Source organism: Spea bombifrons, chromosome 1, assembly GCF_027358695.1.
Source record: "Spea bombifrons isolate aSpeBom1 chromosome 1, aSpeBom1.2.pri, whole genome shotgun sequence".
NCBI lineage: Eukaryota > Metazoa > Chordata > Amphibia > Anura > Pelobatidae > Spea > Spea bombifrons.
Window position 1 is genome coordinate 56,679,524 of NC_071087.1, and position 19,806 is coordinate 56,699,329.

Genomic DNA, 19,806 nt, shown 5'->3' on the forward strand with positions numbered 1-19,806 from the left:
TATAATTATATAAGATCTGGAGACACTGAAAGATTGTCCACGCAGTAATGGCTCACTACCGATAAATTTGCCCAGCACAGCGGTAGCCATGCAGGGCCATTTAAAAAGCAAACAATTGTTTTTCTCAGCAACTGGAATCTTCATCTTATGCATTATTTTTAATGGCGTCTATATAAAATTTGCATGCAAAATATGAAACCTGCTGACAGGACAGCGTTATCACTTTTACCCAAGTGAAGCAGGAAATTAAATAAAAAATATAGAGTAAATAAAGAGTTCTGCAAGTAAAAAAGGGTAAAAATGAAAATAGAGGATGATGCAGAAGAGCCAGTGGCGGAACTACTGGGGTCGCAGGGGTCGCGACCGCGACCGGGCCCTGGAGTTCTGCCAGTCAGGGGGGCCCTTAACAGATTCTAATATTAGTAAGGCAACCTGGGACTTTATCCTGCTGTATAAACACACGATAATCTCATATGAAAGCAAGAATAATATAATAAATAAGAGTTGGATTTATTTCTGACAAAACTGTAGCTATGTTGCTGTTATTGCAATTATGCTGGCAACATGTTATCTATTCAAGCGTTGTTAATATGAAACAAATATAATTTAGAAGCTGTCAATGAAAGAATCACATCATGTATATCTGGGGCATGCAGTATTTTCCTTAAATGTTTATTCCCAACAGAAATGCCTGTTTGTATATATATATATATATATATATATATATATATATATATATATATATATATATATATATATATATATATATATACACACACACTTATGCCTAGGTAGCTAGGAGGTTTTGTTCTTGTTTTGAATAAGAAGGCCCTAATTTCATTTTTATTCTATTTCTTGACAGTTTAAAAGCATATGGGATTAAAAATAAATGTAACTATGATTTAGTGCTCACAGCAATCAATGTACATTGTAATTGTCCAGGTTTGACCCAGAGTCTCCAGGTGAAGCCCTTCTTCCATGATCACCGGTTCAGTTTGGGGCCAGGGGAGTGGTATATGGTCATTAGTGACACCTACTCCCTGTCCACTTTCCTTCTGCCACCCACGACCCCGAGCCTGTATTTTTATGTCATATCGCTATGTGTTTCAACTGATGTGTATTTTAATCTTTATGTCACGGAATGATTTGCTCCAAAACATAAGACAAAAAAATATGGTTGATGATATTTACTAAAAAAGTTGGAGAGATTTCTCTGTAAGCAGAAAAGTTACATGTATCTATGAAAAATAGCTTTTAGGTCTGTAGTACTGCATATGGTGAGCCCTAATCCACATAATCTGTTTATACACATGAAATTGCCCCATGGGAAAGATGACGCTTGTTACCAGTGAACCTTCCAAGATGGTTGCTTCAGAAGTATAGTCAAGAAGCATCAGCACCCAAAGAACATACCCCTACGCTCTTCTTCATTGATTTTTTTAACTCTAATAAATACTGTTATTTATCATCTGCTGTTCCATGCTTGGGCTGTTGTTGCCTCTAGCTACTACTGTTTCTTTGTGAGTTTGTGAAATATCCACACTGTCATTCTTGTTATGAGTGGCTTTTCACTGGTTGCTAGAGTGCCAGAGAACCAAAGACAGCCATGTACAGAAGTGAAACACTACTAGGTATCTGATGATTACAGTAATAGTATGATAAGAGAAGGAAGCTGACGATGGAAACATAGGTTAGAATCTTTCGGCCCATATAGTCTGCCTGTTTTTCCTGTTCTAATGCCATAATGAGTCTCTGGTCTCATCTTACATTCAGGATGGCCATCTGTCTATCCTAAGTAGGTTTAATGCCCATCCCATGCCTTATCATTTATAGATTGTAAGCTTGTTTGAGCTTGGCCCTCCTCAACAGTTGTTTCTTTAAGTCAAATGTTATGTTATATGCTACTTACAGTGCTATGGAATATGATGGTGCTACATACAACAATAATAATAAATCTGTTTTTGTTTGGCGGCCAATTTTAATAATGTATGTAATCTTTATCTACTTGTAATATAGCAATAGTTTTGTACCTCAGTGTATTTAAAAAAAACTATTATGCCTAATTTTTCTAAACCTTCCTAAACTCATCCTGATTGCAATAGTTCTGTATAATAGTTTCTTTTTTTTTCTATTTTTTTCATTATTTCCTCGTCTGTGCTACAGTCTGAAAGTAATTGTTGAGCACATTAGCACTGGATCAGGAGGCATGAAATTAAAGACACAAATAACATAGCAAATTAGAAGTCACGTTATAAGTCAAGTGGCTGCTTTAACAAGATCACAAAGAAAATAACACTGCAAAGCTGGAATTTCATTTCAATTTACATGAAATTTAGAAAAAAAAAAGACATCATGTCAAATATGTATTAGCTATAAAAAAAACCCTTAAAGCTATTAGTGATTTTTTCAAACAATTTTGCACTGCAGGAAATTATGAAATATAATGTGGAATTGAGATTTTTTTTATTTCATTGGAAAGCTGTCTATTTTATCATAGTCTAAGCAACAGGGCTTTATAAGTGCAATTGTAATAAAGCTATAATAAATAGTTTCTTCAATGTTTATGGAACATGTAGAAAAAAGCCACAGCCGTAATAATGCAAATGTTTGAACTAGATCTTGAAGCTTTACTTTGCAACTGAAAAATAGAAACTTGCAGGGTATAGGCATTTATTTTTATAATCATTACAGTCTACAAAATAATCCAAAATAATATTATTTTATACAACTCAAATACTGTACTGTTTAAGATTAGTAACAGCAATAGTTTTTTTATTTGTACTTCTAATTATCTTCTTTGTTATGTACATTCTAGTTCTAATGGATATCACTAGACTTCATATTGAGAAGAAGACATCCATAATTTTTTTTTTTCTAGGTCAAACATAATATATTCAGTCTCCATGTATTCCAAATGACCATTAAAGGCAAAACTAAGTTAATGTTCAATAACACTTTTCGTTATACCTACTTTTTGTTACAACGCCCTCCAAGTGGATGATGTTTGGATGGTCAAACTGACCCATGATACTGGCTTCACCCAAAAAGTCCCTTCTCTGTTTATCAGTATATCCAACTTTAAGGGTTTTGATTGCCACAGGAAACTCTCTTTTTCCTGGCAGTTTAATTCGTCCACTGCAAACTTCCCCGAATTCACCTGCACCAACAAAACACCAATAAAATTGTTGAAGTCAGACGTAAGAAAGTATGACAGCTTTAGGAGACATAATATTATACAACTGGATCTTCCAATAGGACATGAGTTTACTCCACCGGTATACCTCTCTAGTATACAAGATCCCTGATGAACAACACTAATTTAAGCCTTAGGTGTATTAATGATTTCGATTTTCAGGCCTAACATTTTAACTCTCTGCAATGTTAACAATTGAGTTGCGCAATATTTGGATACTCAAACAGTTAAATCAGTGGTGTACAACTTGAGGACTGCAAGCAGGTCAGAAATGATGTGTATCTTTGGACAAAACAGTAATTGAATTCCTTTATAATTGAGATAACTGCAACTCAAGCTGAGCTATCCAAAAATTATGCTCTGTTTTGTGGCCATCAAGGCCTAGGTTTGTGCACCGCTGTGTTAATTAATTGGGTATTACTATTTAGAACTCACAACTTTCTCCTCATAAAACTCATAGTGAGTGACATCATGCCAATTCGAGCTGTCATTTCAGGCAAATGTTTCGGTTTTGGTTGGCCCATTCATTTTCAGGCAACACATTTTTGTTCCGCAGAAAATTCAGAGGCATTTTTAATGTAGGAACAAAATTTGTTGCCCGCATTCTCTCTCGCTCACTCTAATTCACTCTGCTGACCACCTCCGCATCTTCTTCTTCATCTTTTCTTTTCTCTTCAATTTTCTACCTTCATTCTTCTATGTTTGTCTGCATCTCTTTACCCAGCAGGAACTTCCGCCAAAACGACAGCGCTTTCAGTGATGTCCTCTCCCCGATTGAAGATGAGGAAGAAGACGCACAAGAAGATGCGGAAGTGGTCATCAGCGAACATAGGGAAACATGTAGAGAGTGAGTGAGAGTGTGATTCAATGTGGACTTTTTTTGGATGCAAATTTTGAACTTTTTGCTTTGTTTTTGTCCGATGTGTGTGTGGGGGGTCTGCCCTTATTTTTGTAGCTTTTTATGAATCTACCGAATTTAACAAATTTCTGTAAATTTACAATTTGTACAAATCCGAATTCACAAGTCTAATAGTTTCTATAATGACTGTAATTCAAGAAATGACAAACATTTAGTAAACTTAAAGATTTAACATTATTTCAAAATATTCCATACCTGCTCCAATAACTCGTTCGATGGTTATGCAAGAGGCATCAATCTCCTTAGCAAATTCATGTACTGCTTGGGTTGGATCCTCGTAGGTATGAGGATCAATATATGTCTTTATTCCCGGTAGCTTAACTGCAGAGTATAAAGGTCATATTAGGTATCACACTACACAGGTAACCAATAAAAAGCATGTACAATAATAAATATGTCTACGGTTAAAACCTAATGTTAACTAAGATAACCCTACAAGTCTTCATAGGGTGTATTAAAATTACAAATTTGGAATAGATGTTTAATTAAGTTTACAAAAATTGTAAGTAGAATTATTTAAAATTGTAAATCGTACAGTGTGATTATTTTATGCCCTTTTTTATTAAAACAATAAAAAAATTTAAAATGTATTCATATTTTTATATGATACATATATATTATTCATAATCAATTTATAAAGCAGGTTTCCTTAACAACTGTGCATTCTTTACTGAGCCGATCAAAAGAGCTAAACATATCAAACACTTTATTTAGACAAATGGCTGGTAGACCAATGGTTAACAGATGCCTGGGCCAGGTAGCTTACAGGTGCCAGTGTCTATGGCACAGCTTGTGAAATGGCTATACCATCAATTGCCAAGTTGCGAGGCCTGTTGTTTTCCTATTCCTTATTTACAATGAGGAAGAATGATGCTGTTGCCGTTTATTGTGCCAAATACAGTTATATATAAATCAGATTGCCAATCAGTAGCAGTGGACTCAAAAACTTAACAGCATGACACATTCCATGATGAACTGCACTGAGCTAGTCATGGAATGTATCAGTTGAGTTGGTTGGAAGTCATGTGCATTAAGTCTTTGCAAATCTGTCTGTAAAGTTAGTGGTTTTCAAGTAAGACAGTCCTTCTAAGTTTAATGAGTTCTGGTCAAAGTGTCTCCTCCTGGAGTGCTGATATGATTTTAGTTTAATTGGAACGCATTTTCAACTGGACCTAGCCTTCTGTGATAGTAACTCACTATGACTTGAAGTCACTTTGACTGCAGTCGAGCTGGCAGTTCAGATGATATTGTGTGAATGGATAAGTTACTCATTTTGAGCTCGCTTATGATCATTTGTGAACTACTTTAAATATTCTACTTACAGTGACCGTTGTGAAAATGCAACTTTTCCTCATCAGGATCTTGTTTAGCTTTGCTGTAACCGCATCGCCTAAAAAAAAATAATTGAGTCGTTAGAGTAAGCATTTCCTTCACATATCTGATGTATTTTCTTCAGTCTAAATAGCATGGTAAAAACCTTTTTTGCCACAAAACAGATTTTAAATTCAAGGTCTCTGTAGAAGGAACATTAGAGAATGTTTGTTACATCGTAGGACGATAAGATTTTTCTCAAGTGGCACATTTTTCTCCCTTTTTGTTGTGAAGAGACTTGGCTCCTTGGATAAAGGAGGTCAAAATACATTTCTTTATTTAGTCATTAATATTTGCTCTTGGGCAGAGTTACAGCAGATGATTCAGCTCAGGAATCAAATAATATATATATTTTTTTTAAACTGTTATGTTTGAAATAATACATGTTCCGGATAACCTTATATTCCTAAGCGTATACAATGATGAAAAGTCTGCATACTTGATCTGAGAATGACCTAAGAGAAGAAGGAATCCTTTTGCGATCTGGGGCAACCTTGACTGTGCAATGTTAAAATGTCATTAATCTATCTATAATAATGACACAGAGGTATGCTGGATTATAATGATCACAGTTTTATGATTATTGGATATGTATCTAACAAATATAACCATATTATTTCTACCATAACATCGTCAAATTGGTAGCCTGAACTGGCTAACTGAGTATGATATGCGGTCCTTGGGATTGCTGACATGATATGCGTAATATTGATCTTGCTGGGTGGCTAACGCTATAACCTCTACTGCACGGTAGCCACCATCCTACCCACTATGGTCCCCGATCCATGGAGAGTCCTGTAGGTAGCTACTTTGCTAGGGACAAAAAAGTTAGCTGTACCTCAGGCAGCAAACCCCTGCGCTGATGTCAGACCTCAAGGACCCTCGTCACAGGCACTTAGATTAAGCTAAAGGAGAAAATGGAGGGGGGGGAGGCAAATTATCCAAAAAGGGTACCTTTCTAGTGCTTCCTTTTAAAGCCTAGTATGACCTCACTTACAAGCTTCTCCCTCTCATTTGCCACTCAAGAGTTTAATCCAACTTTAAAGAACTCCAACCTGTATATATATATATATATATATATGTTAATGCCTTTTCTATACTCTGGAAAGCAATCTTTTTATCAATGTTTACTGCCAGGGCTGTCAGCCCTTCTATTAATGCTGAATTCCAGGGCCTTCTATTTGTATAGCACTACAATGCACGGACCAATTCTGAAGTTCTGTTGAAGGGACCCAGATACACAGAACCCCCCCCCTTACACATCTTTTATTTATTCCTTAATTAAGATGTGAGATGTGGCAGCATATTTTGATTGGTACTAAATGAAAACTTGTATAGCATATACTGGTGCATGTAAAAAAAAAATGGAAGCGTCATTATATTAAGTAAAAAGGGTAAATAGACATAAAATAGAATATATAACTGCCACAAAATACAGCACCTTTCCAGAACAAACAAAATGTCAGCTCTGTGCCCTTATCACGTAGATACCTGAAACTTTGGCGGAAGGATTCCATGGCTTTGTTCTGAGATACAGGTCTAACCTTTTATATTTTCTACAAAACAAAATAAACTAACGCTGCACTGACATGCATTGAAATGCACAGATCATAAAATGATCTGTGAATAATGTTGACAGATCTGACATATATCAGGGGCTTCTGCACTGAATCCAAGAACCCGTCATTATATAAAAAAGGGATGTCTATTCTATTGGGATACAGGAGATGCTTAAACAAGCAGGGCATATTCTTCTGTCATCGCTAAATGGTTCCTCCTTTATTATCTTATCCAAGGCAGTAGACAGAGCTGTTGGCCCTCATATCTCTTGAACTCTTTAAATATATACAGTAGCATAAACAATGAATTATAGAAAACTTTCATTCATATTAGGTGGCAACCCATGGGAGAAATTTAGCAAGGTTAAAATGGAGCAGCATTTAAGTCCTACTATCAAAGAAAATCGGGACATCTCTAATATTCCCTGGACAAGCTGTTCCCTGGATATTTCCTGAATTTATAGATTTTTTTCTTGTAAAATTCTCCATACATAGCAGTTTGTGGACAAATGTTCCAGTTTAGTGTTTATAAATCAACTTACATGTTGCATATTCTTGCCATTAAAATCTAATATATTATAAAAAAAATATACAAATAATAAAAATTAACATATAATATATATATATATATATATATATATATGTATGCTTGCATAAAATAATTATATATTTTATCTACTATTTAGCTATACCATTTAGCAATGTAATAGACCTGTAAGAAGTGCAATATTCCCCCGGAGCTAATAGCTGTTAGAGGCTATGCAAGCAAAATACTTAATATACAAACCTATTTAAACTGTATGAATATGTAATTAGGGGTAAATCATTAGTGCCCGCGTTTTCTTGCAAATTAGTTACCAAGTACCAGTATTATATGCAAATACATGTATGCTATGACTTGATTCGGCCCTAATTATCCAGAGACCTTCTAGAAAGCCAGATGAATTATTCGTTACGCATACAGGTAAAGGCGATCAAAACTTACTGTGGAGTATATCTTGGAACTTTACGAAGCAGAGGCTTCTATGGACAACAATGGGAAATTATTAATTATCTAATTAAAATTCCTCCATTGACTTGGTTTGTGTTTGACCTTTATCCCTAGATCGAACCAGTGATGCCACAGATCATTATAATTCATTCAATCTTTTGAGGAGGCTAAAGCTTTGTAATAAATGTACGAATATAATTATAATTATTTTACCCTTAGAAGAGCATATGTTGTTTTTTAATCTTTGTTGATCCACAATGAGGCAAGGTAAGTACCTTTAAAACAGGATTGCATAATTCAGATTTTCTTGTGCTTGTAAAGGGGCAGGCTGTAACTCTTATTATAGTTGATAAACTGCTCTGTAGAAGGCACATGTAATTACATAACACTTTCCCCATTATCCCAGTCTATACATTCTGGTGACGATGTTTGCTTTTTTTCCACAAGTTAATAAAGAGTTCGTTTTTGAGGAATATGCATAATGAGCATTCAAGCAAAAGAGTTTACACTAGTGCACGACAATAACCAATCCACTAGGTACGGACTTTAACCCCTTAATGACAAAGCCCGTACATGTACGGGGGTTTAAAATGCATTGTTTTCAATGGGTTTAGGGACCACCCATTGTCCTTAAGGGGTTAACGGAGTCTCCAGTGTCCCAGCCATTTTAACAAAACATTCATATTAAAGTACTTTGTAAATCTTTAAACACAAAAATAAAATAAAGTTTAGCTGTAGCTCCCAATCTGATCCATGATCTGACAATTCTTGAACCAGACTATTGGTGGCAAGAAAGATGTGCCCCTGCAACACTGGCCGAGCCAGCACTGGTGCTAACCGGCGGTAGTATGTAACATGTCAGGTGATATGTTTAGGTGGACACTACATAAGTTATACACTTTAAAATTCCCTTCACTGGGGTTTACCATGTAATAATATAATGAGAATAATTCACCAAAAAAATCTCCTAATGTTAATTAAAATGAAGTAAATTATTGTTTGTGTAGGTATTGACACATCCAACCAAGGATTTGTTACCCCTGCCCTATTCAAGCTCTTTGTTTTCCTTCTTTTATCATAAATTTAAACCTTAACAAAAGTATGAATGAAAGAGCAGAGTGCAAGAAGTTGCGCAGGTAGGTAAATGTTAAAAACCCAAATATGTTATCTCATTTCAGCTTCTGCACCAAGACACAATCCTACATACCTTCCGCTGAGAAGAAAACCGACAACACCGGCCAGCAGAATAACCCCCACAGTGACCGAAACAGCAATTATAGGTATTTGGCTTTGATCACCGGTTGCAGCAAATGCTGAGTAGATAAACAGAAAAAAGAGATTATGGATTCAATAACCAACACACAGGAGGCTCTGGAGTTTCTTTCTGTGGCTCTGCAAATGTAGCAAACTGTTGGGATTAAGATATTGCATCAACTGCAAGAACCTGATTGATTATCCTAAATGCACTTGTGTAGTGTGATACAGCTGATAACTAATAAGCTGTCTGGCTATATCAAAATATTTTTATACATAGCATGCATTGTTTTTTTCCCCAATCTTTAATTTCCAGCGGGATAAGGAAAGTATCACAAAGCAATAATTAGCTCAGCAGGGTCCTCTGAAGGTTAAATGTCTCTTTTGATTCCATCCATCATTAAAGAAATCAATATTAACCCCTTAATGACAAAGCCCGTACATGTACGGGCTAAAAATGCATTGTTTTCAATGGGTTTAGGGACCGCCCATTGTCCTTAAGGGGTTAATCTTATAGATTTTTTTCTATCTGCTATTTTTATATTTATTTTTAAAGGGACAGTCATCTACATCTATTACTTATATACAAACCAAAAATCCCATTTTAATGTTATTTTATCTGTATTATATATATATATATATATATATATATCTGTATTTACTTAATTGCTTTTATTAAATTACAGTTACATATATGGATATAGTTGGATTTTTAAGAAACAAGTTGAGAACACTGAAGTATATCATGTTTAACCTTGCTTTTGATACAGAAGAAAGCAAAAAACCCCACTTTGAAGGGATTTCCAGTTGTGTCTCAAATCCTAATTGATTTCTCCCTGGACCAACAAGCTATAACTAATCATCAATTTATAAACCACCATATACCTGTATATTTTTTCTTTGCAAAAATCCCATCCAAATAATAATTTACTATATATTTTGGGGTATTAGGGGGACATTATAAAAGGTTTCCTATAAACCAAGGACAGATTAATAAGTACTACCCACAACTGGGTTAGAACAGGTAAGAAATCAAGGGTCAATATATTATTAAGCCCATCTGAGTGACTAACACAAAGTCTCTTGACTTAATACACTAGTTCCACAGAGAGGAAGTGTATGAATGACAGTCCCCTGTTACAGTATTGATTTGCTGAGTCTTTCTGGTAACTATTACATGGATATGAGATGACAGTAATTAAAATGACTTACACACTGGGCTGGTTTCAAACTCAAATCTCCGACTGAAGGTTCCATACCCAGCAGCAGTGCGAGCTCGTATTTGGAATATATAGGAGGATGCAGGCTTTAACCCTTCTGCTGTGATATCTGTCTCCTTTGACTTGATGATTGTGTAGCTTGTTTCTTGGTCCTTGTTGAAGAAGAAAAAAAAAGAACACCAAGAACATGAAACCAATACAAGGACGAATAGACAAATCGGTCAAAGAACTTGTGGGATATTTAACCGTTCAATTATAAATTCTACAATTTAGCATCGACTTCTTCCCAGACTAACCACTAATGTCCAAGGGAGGATAAGGTCTGATGCATGGAGAAGATCACCAGATGGGTAAACACTGATGCCCTTCAACTAACACCTTGACAAAGCTCTTAAAGGTCCGGCTACTTTGGTGAAATCACTACTTTTATAACATTAAATACATTAGTCGTAAAATTTAGGAATGCCCAAACCCTTGAAAAATTTCTTTAATCATGACAGATTTAGCATAATTCTTATTTTTTTAGGGAATGCATAACTGTCATTTATTACAAAACAAAACACTGATGAGTTGTTGCCAAAGAAACTAAAGACATTCATACATGTTTTCCCGGTTTTTTTATGTGTATGTAAAGCTTCTGAAAATGGCGGGTTTATTTGCGTATAATGCCATAGTGGTCACTTAAACAGCACCATTACAAGGAAACACACTGTAAACTTGGAGTAAATATACTAAAATTAGCACTGCATGTAAAACACACATCATTGTTATAGAACTACGCTTTACTACTTAATAAAGTTTTAGTTAAGTAGGGAACTATAAACTACCACAACATTTTCATTCGCTAGCCTTTGGCAGGATTAAGGAGAAATATTAATAAACAGCATGATATAACCTCAATAAAAGGCATGTCATATGTTTCAAAACTCCAGAGCTTTTAAATCCATAGAACGAATTATGTATATGGGTGCTGACCTTCAATCCTCACTGTTATTTAATGCCATTAAAAAGCTAGTAGGCACAACACAGAACAATATATACAACTACCAGTTTCATTCACTACAACAGCAATATCAAACATTTTAATGGGGAGGGTTGTATCAAATGGAAGCTTAAGCCACAGACCTAATTAATGATTTAATGATTTAATATAATGGGTTTACTTTCTCTGGCCGTATATGGCTACAAGCCTCGATTATGACAAGAGTTGTAGCATTGTAGCATGACAAGTAGCATTGTAGAATACCATTGCTATATGCAATGTTGGCAAGGCTTTCCAAAACTCCAAATTCTAATGTTTTATCGAAATAGTATTAAAAGCTTTTATTAAAAATCTTAATTACTATTATATTACATAAGATATTGTGTCCTCTTTTACTTAACATTTTTTCTTTTATGTTTAATGAAAAAGCGCACCTACACCATATAAAGAAGGTGTTTAAGGGTCTCCATCGGTGGATGCAGGGAATAGATCTATACATTTATAACTCTAATCATTTACAATGTTATATCGTTATAAGTAAGTTATTTTTAAACAGACAACGGAACATGTTTTGGGTTTCTTAACGTGTATATAATTATTGCAGGTTGAGCCAATGAATTGGTTAAGCCAGATTCATTACTAGACATCTGCGAATGGGCCAAAAATGATTTGCAACAGATTTCATTCTGTGCCCATTTGGTTCAGACAAAAATTTGGAGGCATTTTTAATTCAGGAATAAATTTTGTTGCTGGGTGCCCACATTTACTCTCACTCTCTCATTTACTCTCTCACACTCTCATTCTTCTTCAATCTCTCTTTGACGCTTTGACATTTTCCTATCTTCTCTGCCAACCACTTCCACCTCTGCCAACCACTTTTGCTTCCGCATCTTCTTCTTTACCTTTTATCTTTTATTTTATCCCTTATCTCCTATATCTGCTGTCTTCAATCTTTTATGTTCATCCGCATCTTCGCAGACATAACCTGGTAGGAACTTCCCTCCAAAATGGCACCGCTTACAGTGATGTCCTCTCCCAGATCCTCCAATCAGGGGAGAGGGGGAGTTCAAATGGAAGATTGGGAAGAGGACGTTACAGCAACCACTTCCATTTTGGCAGAAGTTCCCACCAGGTTATGTCCATGAAGATGCGGACGAAGACAGAAGATTGAAGATAGCATATTGAAGATAGAATTAAGAAAATAAAGAAATAAAGAAGATGAGGAAGCGGAACTGGTCGGCAGAAGTGGTCAGCAGAGAAGGCAGGAAAACATTTAGAGAGCCTGAGAGAGGGAATGAACAAGAGTGTGAGAGAGACCCACTTCAGAGACATCTTAATTTTCTTGATTTTGCTGTCATTCCAAACTGCTATATTTGTATGTAGTGTTTTAATGATTAATCCAATTAAATAAGTCAACACGTTTATGATAAATAGTTATTTTAAATCTAATTTATTTAGGAAAAAGTGAAACTATGTTATTTTAACCTCAATATAAGGCATGCTTTTAATGCAGTTCCCGTATCTTACTTGATTTACATGAAATCCCCAATTTTTCATCTAACATTTACTGTTCCAAAATATCTTTAAAAAATCTATGAAATCAGTCACTGTTACCAACCTGGATGTTTAAAGCATGCGTTCATTTCCTGTACACTTTCAAAATTGATCAGACTTTTTTTGCCAAATAAATATAGCTATTTTGTTTCGAACAAAAATATTTCTGAAATGCTTCTATTAGTCAATGGTTAGAGTAAAAATAATAATGAAATATATTAAATTCCGTATTGTGTTTTGATAATTAATATTAATTATATAGGACAGTGTATCATTTCATGTTAGTGACCTTTCCTTACCCGGGCACAGTCTGCCAATAATGTTGACTTGAACTTTTAATGTATTTTTCTCAGCTGATGTGCCTCACTAATGGAAAACACACATTGGAAGTCAGCCTAGTAATTTATTGCAGAGGCAATCAATTAACAATCTATTTCCCTATGTAGTTGGCAGTTCCCTAACCAAAACTAGCAACAGTAAAAAAAAAAAAAGACATGATTTTATTTTACAAAGGATCAGACCTTTTCAAAGTATTTGATTTCATATTCGAGGATGATACCATTGGGTCGATCTGGTTCGTGCCAAGAAAGGGAAATGCTGTTTTTAGTAACCTTTCCCTTCTTCACAACGCTGATTGGAGATGGTGCTAAGGAATAGAAAAAAAACAATAAATGTGTTATTAATAGAATAGTACTTTGTTAAATACAAGTTATGTGACTATATATGTCATATATATATATATATATATATATATATATTCAATTATATATATATATATTTCAAGTAGATATAAAATAGCCCATTTCAGAATATACAACTTTAAACAACAGTATCCAAAATAAAATCTGGTGTACTAGAACAATATGAGAGAAATTAATACTTAGCGCTATGGTTACCCAAAATATATACATTAGAAAATGAACTATATTTGATCCTGTATAGAACAAGGTGGAATGTGAAAATAAAAAAGGGGATTCTATAGTTCTAAATTAATTTATATGAGCGAGGAACATGTATCCATGTGGAAGCTCCAAGTTAAGTTGCATGCCATGAGTTCACTCGGGAAACCCCAAAGTTGAAACTTAAGTCAGTACCCATTGGGCTAAATCGCCACTGCTATTATGACCATACAAACAAAGCATATATCTACAGTGATACTTTGGGGATCTAATGCCTTTTCTAAGTCATTGTATTCTTTGATTTTTCCTTGGCTTGTGTGAACTTCTGGTGGAATGCATGAAAAGTGGAAAAATGAAGTCTGTGCTGGACGAGAAGAGAAGTCTGATATGGATACAAGAAACACTTCTTGAGTTGTTAGCTATACCTCCACTGCCCCTGAAAGGATTACATTGCTCTTGTGAAAGAATGGCCACCATGTTTTCTTAATTAGCAACCAACTACCTTTGATTTTTTTTTCACCAGAGAAGTAAAATATGGCACTTAAAATTCATTACTGCTTACCTATAGGCACATTTAATCAGAATCCTACAATTTTGAGCTGTTTATAGTCAAACCCCAACCTATAAAAAGTTATCTATTATCTGTATGCTACCTGGCAATGCCATATGCTTCATTATATTCCATTAAAGCTTCATTATGAGCACCATCTCTTTGAAAATGATGGACAATTTTAATCTAGTGAATTAAGGAAATGAAATTTAATTTCCATATGATACTATACGGACTGAGAAGTCTTATGTCACTGACATATAAAGTTAGTGGACCAAACTATTGCAGCAAATGGACCATATGGTTATTTAAAAGAACATTGAGAAAAAGTATGGTAGGATCCACCATATGGCACTGCCTGCAAATTCAACTCTTCTCAAGCACTGAATAAAACAAAGATAAAAAACAGGTAACACTAGACCAAGAGTAGATGATAAACCTAGTAATTTTACCCCTCCAAGCTCTCTTTAATAGAAGTGTTAAAGTGTAACAGTGAGATAAGGAGCAATTAAGTCTATTGAATTGATCCCTAAGGTATTCCTGTGATAACTCTTGTATCCAAAGAACATCTGTGTTACAATGCATCGGTCTGAAGGAGAAAGGTAAAAGTATTTTCGAGTTTTGTGTCTCAAGTAGAATGTAATTTAATATCAGCTTCCACACAAAGCCTGCAATCATTCCATCTTAAAGTCTGCAACTGGATACTGCAATGTATGATTTGAAAGGAAAACACAAATGTACTAGAACCCACTCTTAAAGGTCACTAATTCTGCAAGGGCAGCTCTTACAGAACATCAGAAATCTCAAAAGGAGGACAAACAATGTGGCACCATATTTTAAGGAAAATAGATAAAAAATGTTTAACCTGCATACCATGCATTTTTGAAAGAGTAAGTATTTAGCAATTTAAATACCACAAAATGCTAAGTGCTTTTTTGTTTCTTTAATGGAAGCTTTCACATTTATTGTAGTTAGTTGTGTTTGATTAGCCTAGATTTCTGAATATCATTATTATTACCGGTATATTAGAGTCACCCACTTCTCCCTCAGTATGTGTATTGGGTGGTGTAATCTGTTAACAACTTTGTCAATAGGTATACAATGGTCTGAGGGAAAGGATTACAAAAAAAAAAATCACCATTGCAACTCTTCTGCCACATTCCTTGCCACCAGTTAACACCTTTTTATGTTTTATTATATGATTTTATTGCATTTTGTTAATATTAATTTGTGACCACATGCTGGCTACGGTTCACGTGAAGAGAGAGCACCTGGTTTCCACTGTACATGTATACAATCAATATATTAATAGACAGATTCACCTATGGTAATGTCTTCATAAGTGATGACTTAATAGAGGCACATATTTTTTTTTAATTATTCAAGCAACAGTTCATTTGGATAGATTGTTAAAATAAAATGGAAAGAGGACTAAAGATTTTTATTTTTTGTATTTATATATTTTACACAACTTCCATGAGCTTGAATGCTACCTCCTGCCACAAGTTATGCATAAGAGAAGAAGGCGGGCACAACAATGATAATTTCTAAGAAATTACAATCTCTCTTGGGGGGGATAAAAGTCCCCATGCTGGGACTGAAATGTTTTTAATGTAACGTAATGTCATTTATTAAAAATTGGCATTGTGAAGATTGTGGTATGCCCTCTTCTTCAAATGTATATATTTTGAATACTATGGTTTTACATATCAGGAGGCCTTATGATTCAATAGCTTGAGGTCTGGACTTTGACTGGGCCATTGTATCACCTTGATTCTTTTCTTTTTCAGCCATTCCATTGTAGATTTGCTGGGTGTGCTGGCATCATTGTCCTGTTGCATCACCCAACTTCAGCTTTTATAGAGGTGGTCTTATAATATTTGCTGATGATCAATCAATCAAGGGAATTTGATTAGCAGCAGCTGTCTGCTACTTAGCATCTTAATTCATATGGAAGCAGTATTGTATAATTTGTTTTTCACACATGGCTTCTCCATTTTGGCTTTATTTTTGTTGAATAAATTATGACACAGTGTAATATGTCATGTGTTGTTGTTCATCTGAGGTTGTATTTACCACATTTTTAGACCTTCTAAGGAACAATTGATTGTTATGTCCATATATATATCTATGTATTTACTCACAAATCTGCAAGCACAGCACTTACATGTTTATATGATTTTCATTCTGGCCATACATGAGTTTAAGTGGCAGACTTAAGTGGTACTCTTGTCATATGGGCCTTTGGATTTATGCAATGATAGCTATGTTATGCTAAAACTGTTTATCACACTTCTCTCTCTCCTATGTAAATACAAAAAACAAACAAATCTGAAAAAAATCCTTAAATACGAGTATGACTGGCTAGCTAAAAATTCTTAGGTCTGGATTTCTAAAATGTTTTGTTATGGGGTACTTCCAAGGTATTTTGCAGGTTATTTTTCATTTTAAAAGATTTATTCTGTGGGCCATGAATCAGCTACCGTGTTAAAAATTGGCTCCGGTATTAGGACATTCATCAACAAGACTGATTTCTGTATCATGTAGAGTGACAGGTTTGGCACGGGAAGACATTTCCCACACAAACCGAACAGGTCCGGACGGCTGGTGTCGTTATTATTCTTTGAATTTAAAAACAGCCAAGGGAAGGATGCAGTGGTTCCTGTTGAAGGAAAGTACTGAATCGGAGATTAGCATAGGAATATGGGTGGGCTATATTTCCTTAGACGTGTTGTAAAATACATAAAGAAAGAGTTTACTTTATTTTACATGGGGAAATTATTTTTTAGCTTCAAATACCATTATAACATCCAAGAAAAATACATATCATATGGATATAATTATATATAAAATTATTTGGACTCGTCTCAAATAGTAATTTTCAATGACCCTCTGATATCTTGATCCCTGCACTAGCACTAGTAGATTTATGAAGGGCCTGGGGGAGCTACTTAGAGGCATCATACCTGTAACCGAAATTTCCTTTACGTGCAAATGTAGAGCTGCAGGATTATACATTGTGGCAAATTGGCCAACACATCTACCAGCTCCCTGGTTCACGTAATTAGGGGCAAGGATCTTTGCATTACATTTAGAATTCTAGTGAACAAGACTTTTTTGTAACAACCACCCTGCCCTTGTGGTAAGGAAACCGCTTGATTGCTATTATGGTAATGCAGTCTTAGATATGGCGGTGGGGGAAATAGTACAGAACAGGAAGTTAATTAGTTATGGAGGCTTTGCTTCAGACATCACTCAATTCAACTCAGCTGAGATAAAACTGCAGCAAACATTAAATCGAAAACCAATATGAGTTAAGTTAAAACTAATGCTCACAAACCAGTTACCCATAGGGCAAACTTCCACACAAATTAATGATATTCAATGATCGTTATCTCAAAGTAAAATATTTTTTTTTGGTCTGCCCTAGGGAGGTACAAAGCATCTAATAATGAAGATGAGCATCATACTATGAAATTGCAGCAAAACCGGAGAGGAAGGTGTTACATTTCATATAACGTTTTTTTTTTTGTAGTGATTCATTCAATTTAAGTACTATTGTGAACTTACTCTTTGTACAGAACCAAACACTGTGAAAGTATAATTCATAACTCTATGGTGGTTTCAACCGACAGCTAAAATCCCAACCTCTGCAGTATGAATCATTACTTTTTAGATTGGCTTGGTGTTTAAAATTAATAGGTAATAGAATTTTCCCGAATACACACAGGGGACCTTATGGAAGCAAATAATGAGCAAGCAGAGAAAACACATATTTCTTGTTGAAATCGCAATTGCCTGATATGATTTATTTCTCGAACAGAGCTTTTAGATGTCCCTAGTTTTAAACTGAGCAAAATGCAGACAGAAGCAGGCTGCTTATATGGTTAAAATAAGTACGCCAGAGGATAAGGCTATACCAACAAGGTTATCTGATAGAGAATGTATGTAAGTCATTCTTGCAACCTCTGACTGATAAATAAAAAATAAACACTTTTTTTCTCTTGTAGGGCATGTTTCAAGCAAGTTTGAGTAGATAACAATTTAGTTAATAGTTTACCCCTTGTCCAGTGCTGTGGAATATGATGGTGCGATATAAAACAACAAATAATGAAATTGCATATGTCTGTACATAGCGATCATAACTATATATATATATACACGGACACTACTGTTCAGAAGTTGGTGGTCACTTAGAAATGTTCACGTTTTGGAAAGAAAAGCACATTTTGTCCATTAAAAAGAATGTCAAATGTATCAGAAATATACTGCAGCCATTGTGTGTTACTCTATGGCATTAGCATGAATGTGTATATCTGCATGTAGTGTTAAATATTGTGTGTCTATTGGTGTATGTTGGCATGACAGTATGGTGTTAGCATGTGTGTCTGTTACTTTAAGGTGTTAATGTTTGTGAGTATATGATGTTAGTGCGTGTGTTACTTTAAGGTGTAAATGTTTGTGAGCATATGATGTAAGCATGTGTGTCTGTTAAGGTATGGTGTTAAATGTATTGTGTTTGAGTCTGTTAGTGTTTGGCATGTGAATGTGTGTGTGGGAATCAGCTTATGATGTAATTGGGAGTTTATGTGTCAGTGTATGGTGTTGTAGAGTTAGGGATAGCCTATGGTTAGTGGTGCCAGGGAGCGGAAAAGGAGGAGCAGGAGAAAGAATGTTTGTGTATATAAGTGTACTGTGGTAGAACAAGTGGGTGTTAAAGCAAGTTTGTGTGTTAGTATGTATGCGTGTTAGTTATAGGGGCCTTGAAGAAATACTGCATCCAGATGCCACTAACCCTAGGCTTGCCCCTGTTCTCGTAAGGTGTGTTTATGGGAGGTTCTTAAGGCATAGTAATTGGTGGAGCAATGGGTGTGACAGTGGGTTGGGAATGGGGCGGGTTGATGTACCGGGCCCCAGGATATCTGATAGTGGACCTATATATTTTCAAGATTATTAGACTACATGTCTATAAATTTGAATCTTTTAATGCCCCCCTGGGCAAGCATTATATCCACTGATATTCAGGCTTTTTCTTTTTTTCCTAAATTAATATTTAAATTTTGGGTGGCGTCTTATAATCAGGGTCCTCTTATAATTGAGCAAATACGGTATTTCTTAGTAATGTCTTAACAGATCTAATTTCAGGAAGTGAGTAAGATCCACACGTACCTCAGTGAACACTCTACTAGAAAACTATATTTCACAACTTAAATGCTAAAAGTCAAAGTAATTGCTAAATTTACTAAAACAAAATAGCATCCAGAAAGCTTTCGCAATGAAGCCTTCATGAGATACACAAAATAGGGGAGTGCAC

The 19,806-nt window shown here is 35.1% G+C and overlaps 1 protein-coding gene across 1 annotated transcript in view; it reads right to left on the reverse strand.

The window, feature by feature from the left end:
• Nucleotides 1-19,806, reverse strand: part of EPHA5 (EPH receptor A5) — a 141,311-nt gene that overhangs the window by 7,771 nt on the left and 113,734 nt on the right. Inside the window, exons 6-11 of the mRNA XM_053461697.1 lie at nucleotides 13,565-13,689; nucleotides 10,500-10,659; nucleotides 9,241-9,346; nucleotides 5,435-5,502; nucleotides 4,308-4,433; nucleotides 2,972-3,157 (exon numbers count right to left, since the gene is read on the reverse strand). Coding sequence (XP_053317672.1) covers nucleotides 2,972-3,157; nucleotides 4,308-4,433; nucleotides 5,435-5,502; nucleotides 9,241-9,346; nucleotides 10,500-10,659; nucleotides 13,565-13,689 — 771 coding nt within the window. The remainder of the gene's footprint in view (nucleotides 1-2,971; nucleotides 3,158-4,307; nucleotides 4,434-5,434; nucleotides 5,503-9,240; nucleotides 9,347-10,499; nucleotides 10,660-13,564; nucleotides 13,690-19,806) is intronic.